General features: G+C 39.5%; 1 protein-coding gene across 4 annotated transcripts in view; it reads right to left on the reverse strand.

Annotated features, from left to right (window-relative positions):
• Positions 1-6,484, reverse strand: part of LOC112138784 (contactin-associated protein-like 4) — a 146,155-nt gene that overhangs the window by 18,699 nt on the left and 120,972 nt on the right. For all 4 annotated transcript variants that reach the window (XM_024261420.2, XM_024261422.2, XM_024261419.2 and 1 more), the window contains exon 18: positions 1,787-2,026. In XM_024261420.2, the coding sequence (XP_024117188.1) occupies positions 1,787-2,026 (240 nt within the window). The remainder of the gene's footprint in view (positions 1-1,786; positions 2,027-6,484) is intronic.

Raw genomic sequence — 6,484 nt, forward strand, 5'->3', positions numbered from 1 at the left:
AAAAAAAAAAAAAAAAATGCTTCTTAGTTGTGGGCGGGACCATTAATGTTAAGCAACCACTCCCCACTTCCCATCATCCCTTTGTTTAGACTGTCTACTGTTAGCTTACAGCCCCTCACACCCCCAGCCTAACATTACCAGTGCAAATGGGGAGCAATATAGGAGCAATCCAGCCGTAGAGTTCTGATCCAGATTCCAGCTCAGACCAGGAAAACAAAGACTTTAATGGATCTATTTGTCAGCACGTGGATGTATCCAAATGGAATGGAGAAGGAAGCCTGTGGTCCACCCAGTGTTAGTTATATTTATGTGTTAGTATTTTTCTAAGAACAATTTGAGTAAAGAAATTCCCAGAAATGCAATTTTGATCTTATTATTTTTTTATATTTGTCTTTCATCTTAAGAAAAATGCCACAAAAACATGTTAAAAACAGTTTTTATTGCAGTGGGTCTTTGAGAAAACAGAATACTTTTCTTACATTTATTTTTTCAATTTATGAATTAAAATCTCAAATAAATTTGATGCATTTTTAAATTTTTAATTTTTAGTCTTTTCCTTTTGTTTCTTTAGCAGAAAAATGCTAGAAATGAACAAATCCATCAATCAATTAATCAACATATTCATCATTTAAGACCAAAAAAATTATTCTTTTTTTCCAAAAAAGCCTCAACAATAACAGATCCAATTCACTTTTATTAGCAAACAAATATTTTTCATGCGCTGTTGTTCAAAAGGCCGGTAGTCACCATGCAGCTCACAAACAACCTCATTTTTCTAGAAAATGAAATATGTGTAACAAATGAATGAAAACAAACATGATTTTCACTCCTCTCAGCTAAATTGTCATCTTTTCATCTGCCTGAAAGTGGATATTAAACTTTAACCAGGATGAATGTTGCAGCAAAGCTTTTATTTATAATATTATGTTCAAAGACGGAAATGAAACACAGCAAAACCTTCAAGTTATTATTTGTGTCTCCGTCAGCAATAAAGTTCTCAAACATATTCCGACTGGAGGTTTTTACTGCCTGGTAAACCTTTATTGCAATTGTCCCACTACTGTAATAGCTCCTCACAATTACCTGATAACAAATGGTTTTCCTTAGAAAGTGCAACTCATCTTTCTAACTGACTATAACTATTAGAATTAATGTCTCACTTTCAGCGCTGTCATAAATCGTTGGGGTTTATTGTAGCTCAACAGCATATTTACGGCCTCTGAATAATTCTTCAGAGCCCAATTATTCTAGCGCAGAAAACCGAGCTGTCCTGCAAAAGAAAAACATGTCAGACATTTTATAGACAGCCATGTTTAACACCTTCCGATGTTTTATATCCTTGTTTCACCAGCCCAACAAGGCTAATAGAAAATAAAAAATCCCCCATTCTATTTTTTTTTTTTAGCTTCACCCGGCTGTGGGTTCAGGGAAGATCCTGGAAAGAGGAGAGTCATCTCAGAACTGCTGAACTCACGGAAACTGTAAAAGCCACATTAAAATTAATGTGGTGAAACGTTCCTAAATGAGCTCTGACACATCAAACAGACTTTAGATGCATGAAGTCAGAAATTTACCACTGCAGCCAAGTGCTTTTTAATGACTGTTAAGTGCAATAAACACGGGTTGCGTGGAGCAGCCACAGTTAGAGGATTTGAGGATCAGTTGCTGCTCCTTTTTTATCAATTTAACCTAAGATATTCTATTCTGAGTCATGAGAATGTTTTATGCGGCTACACGGCTTGTTCTAAAGTCAGACGAGGATGTGTAACCCGGGGTCGTCACAGACCTGTGTGGCAGAAGACTCCGCTGTAAGCCGACTGGCTGCAGTCGCAGTGGAAGCCGTTGTCTCTCTCCACGCAGCGGCCCTGGTGGTGGCAGAGCGAGCCGTAGCTGCTGCAGTGACCCGGGCAGCCGGGCCGGACCCCCGGCGTGATCTTGGCTCTCTCCTCCAGGTCCAGAGTGGCGCCGTTCAGCTGCAGAGAGCGGATGCAACCGCGGAAGCCCTTCTGTCTGGACGCCGTTCCTCCTGAAAGAAGGATTTAGTATTGGTGTTAAAAATGGGTTTTATATGGTGTGCGGGTGGGCATAAATAAAGGACGTTGGCTAAAAACGGAGGCCTCGGCTGGGTTTTACTGAATTTATTTTTCAAAAATTCAAATTCAGCACCAATTAAATACCAATTGATTTGTTAATTTTTGATTTCTCAGTCATTTTTTAAAATTAGATTTTTTTTATTATTTAACCCTTCTAGAATATCAAATTGTCATCATTTACATTTTGAGAAGCTACCTCTGTCCAACTAATATGAGAAAGCAGAGCTAAACGCTAAAAAGCACGGAAGTGGAGGGTAATGATTTGGGCTTGGTTAAAAAAAATAAAAAAAACAACCCCCTGTTCGGAAATCTAATCTACAGTAATCTGTCTGACAGCTGAGCATTATGGGAACTGGTTCTGGATAAAAAACAACTATCTAGTCTGAAGCAAGTCTGCATGTGCAACAACTGAGAAATATAAAAAAATAAAAAATACTTTGAAGATGTAGTAGAAATAAAGTCTTCTGTTACTAGCGGGGTTACGTTTCATAAATAAGCCATGTTTTGAGAAATCTGTGAGGTAAAATTATGGATACGTTAATGTAAACCCCTCATTAGACACTTTTAAATCTTTTTTTTGACAGACATGAACATTTTCACACTTTCCTCTCTTGTTCAAACCATAAAAAAGTCCAGTATTTTGGAATAAAAAACAAAGATCTGATTGCGATGAAGATCAGTTCAATCCATTCTGTATAGGAGAGACGGTGCAGAAGAGATTGATTGACAAGCTTAACAGCCAATCATTATGCAAAACAGTTTGCTGTGTGAAAAAACCAAAGAAAATAAAATCTGTAAAACAGCAAGAATGAAAAAGATAAACCACAATATAGCAAGAGAACTCTGTATGAACAAAGTTAGGTTCGTCCTCCCTAAATGTGTGTTATTTGGAGGGGTGGGCCTACACAGACTCAAGTTGTGTTTCCTGTTTTTGTCTGCTTGTTAGGCTTTATTTCTCAAGTCACACCTGGATTTTCTTTCAGTTCCTCCTCCTCTTGTCCTTGTTCTCTCCATTAATCTGATCCTGATTTCCGACACTCAGCTGGCCGTCTGTCCTCTGTGTTTTGTCTCTCTGTCACAGTTTCTCTGCCTTAATTCCATTTCTGGATAAACTGTGAGAGCAACTCCTATTGTTCGTTTGTGTTAGCTTCTAATGAAACTCTTTTAGTTTTCGTCCAGTTGCAACAACATCTCTCTTTCATTTAGGTCCATGTCTTCTATTTTCTTAGAAGCCTGTATTGTCAGAGCAGATCTTTTTGGGTTAGATTATTGAGCAGGGGCTGCACGGTGGCGCAGTGGTTAGCGCTCTCGCCTCACAGCGAGAAGGCCCCGGTTCGAATCCCGGCTGGGACCTTTCTGTGTGGAGTTTGCATGTTCTCCCCGTGCATGCGTGGGTTTTCACCGGGGACTCCGGCTTCCTCCCATCGTCCAAAAACATGCTTCATAGGTTAATTGGTGACTCTAAATTGCCCCTAGGTGTGAATGTGTGAGTGTATGTGTGTGTGATTGAGGCCCTGTGACAGACTGGAGACCTGTCCAGGGTGTACCCCGCCTTCGCCCTTCAGTAGCCGGGATAGGCTCCGGCACCCCCGCGACCCCGAAAGGGACAAAGTGGTCAGGAAAATGGATGGATGGATTATTGAGCAGCCAGAGTTTTAATATTATATGACTTCAAGAGTCTGCAGAGTTCATTTTTCTTGGGATTTCCAGATTGTTCAGCTATCTTGAACAGGGGATTCATGCCATCCTCGCTCCACAACTCCAATGGGAATATTCCTCAACTTTCCATAACTGTCCTCCTTGTCATCGAACATGTCTCTTTCTGACCTTTTTTTAAGAACAGCATAGTTTTTTCCTTGATTCCTGCACCTTCTCACTTTTTTAATGAGGGTCTCTATTGGAGCAACAGAGGTTGAGATGGAAAAGTGAATCATTATGGAAGAGCTTTTCCACAAACTGATCCCAGTTTCAGTTTGTGACAGCACAGGCAGACCTCCCGTTTGACAGGCTGTCATTCCTGTTAGGACCACAGGCTAAAACTGTTATCATCAGTGTTAAAAGCTGACAACTGCCTGCTGCTCTGCAGCAAAAGACTATAACATTTCTGAATTATTGATCTGAAGGGTGCTCCGTTTCATGATTCTACTATTTAAAGTGGAGACAATTGGGGAAAGAGGGGGGCGCACAGCGCCACAAAGAACTGCTTCCCTAAATAGTGAGAACATTTGCATGCAAACCTGACGGATTACTTCACATATCAAAATAAACAACAACAAAACCGTGGACTGATACACGTTTCCATCTGCAATGCTCGGCTGCTGTAAACCTTTGACTGACTCAGACCTTTGACTTAGTTTTGGGGCATCTGGGTGTGGTCCTTTTTTGGGGGGGGGGGTCATTAAACTGTTAAGTAAACGCAAAGTTTGGGGTTTTTAAAGTAATAATCATTTCCAGTGGTCTTTTAATTAGTCCTATGCCATTTTAAGTCAAAATAAAATTTAAAAAAGTGTCTTTTCTAGGACATAGTTTCTGCAGTGTGACAGGAGTTCATTAGAAATTTGCCACTGAATTGTTGGTGGGACAGTTGGCGTGGAGCAAGCCTTCCTGTTAGAATACAGACCCTCAAACTCCCAATTTAACGTTAGGAGTGTGACAACAATGTTGAGAAAATGCTGGAGCTATCCAGCCATCCAGTTTTGATCCAGATTCCACCTCAGACGAGGAAAGCAAAGACGTTCATGGATCTATTAGTCTAGAAGTCGATGCGTCAGAATGGGGACGAGCTGGAGCGTCTGGCCTCCACAGTGTTGGTTAACACTGTGTTTTCAGTGTTTTTCCAACTCATTTTTTCCTTCTGATTCTGCTTCACAACAGTATGAATAAAGAAATTCTCAGAAATGCAATTTTGATCTTAATTTTCTTTACATTTGTCCTTGATTTTAAGAAAAATCCCACAAGAACATGTCAAAAACACCAAAATCCTTATTTTTATTGGAATGGGTCTTTGAGTTGTATATTTTCTCTGTCGTATTATTTAATCACAAGCTTGATTCTGAGCTCAAAAAGTTAGACTAACTCAAAACTAATGACTGCAATCACTTTTTATTTTAAAAAAAAATCTTTTGGTTAGTTGTCCTGTAAAACAACAACAACCGTAGTAGCCTACTGGATAATTAAAACTAAACTCTAGGAATTTTTCACAGTGCACGTGAAACGTATTATACAGTGTTTTAAAACAAAGTTTTTCATAAGACAAAATAAAAATCCAAAGATCTATTTTTAGAGTTTAGTAAAAGAAAAAAAAACAAACAAAAAAAAACCAAAAACACAATCTTAATTTGTGAACTGGTTTCATTTGGTGTTAAGCTGGCCTGCACAATATATCCCAAATTTATCAGCATCGTAATATCAGCCTGTTCAATACACTTATCAAAAAGATGGCAAAGGTTGCAATTAATGTTTAGCGTCAATATTTACAAATGCAAAAACAATCTAATGGCCATCTTGACGTATTTAACACATTTAATCGAGTCCTTCTCTGCATTTGACCAATCAGATGGACCTCTTATGTTAGATACTCCTCGTTGTGGGTCGATTGGAGTATAATCTGAGTTCTGTTGACTGATGCAGTGACAAGGACATAATGCATTAGATGTTTTAGATGTTTAGAAGTGGTCATGTATCGGAAGTCATATTATCATCGCAATAATGATCACTAATATCGCACATCACAAGTCTTTCTTATATCATGCAGCTCTATTGTTATAGTTAGTTCTACAAATGATTTTAATGTAATTCTGCTTCAAGAAGACCAAAGGAAGATCACATTTTCTATAAATGTAACTGAACGAGCTGCATGGTGGTGCAGTGATCAGCTCAGTCACCTCACAGCATAAAGTCCTCCATTCAAATCTGAGTTTTTTCCCGTGCATTTATGCTTCCTCTGGTCCGTCCATCTTCCTCCTACAGTCCAAAATGTGCGTCATGCTCTTGATGTGCTCATGAGTTAATGTGTGGCCCTGCAACTGACAGGCAAACTGTCCTGGGTTTGAAGTATAGGCTCCAGCAACCCTGCACAGACCAAAACTGGAATAGAAGGCGGATGGACGTTCTTATTTCTTCTCTTTTCAGGCTACAAACAACCTAAACCTGTTTCTTCAGTATGCGATATCCCACTCTCCGCCTCAGCGTTCCCTGGTTTCAGTAGAACTTTGATTACCTTCCAGCCAGGACGTAGGTTGTTGTATCAGAGCTGTCCAAAACCCCGAGCACGTCAGCCTGAGTGCCAACTCTGTCTTGAATTTAAATGTTTCATCACAACAATGGAGAACATCTAGACAGTGATCGTTCTGGGCCGGATAAGCTTTTAGTAAAGCAGTGAAATTAACTGA

Source organism: Oryzias melastigma, linkage group LG17 (genome assembly GCF_002922805.2).
Source record: "Oryzias melastigma strain HK-1 linkage group LG17, ASM292280v2, whole genome shotgun sequence".
Taxonomy (NCBI): domain Eukaryota; kingdom Metazoa; phylum Chordata; class Actinopteri; order Beloniformes; family Adrianichthyidae; genus Oryzias; species Oryzias melastigma.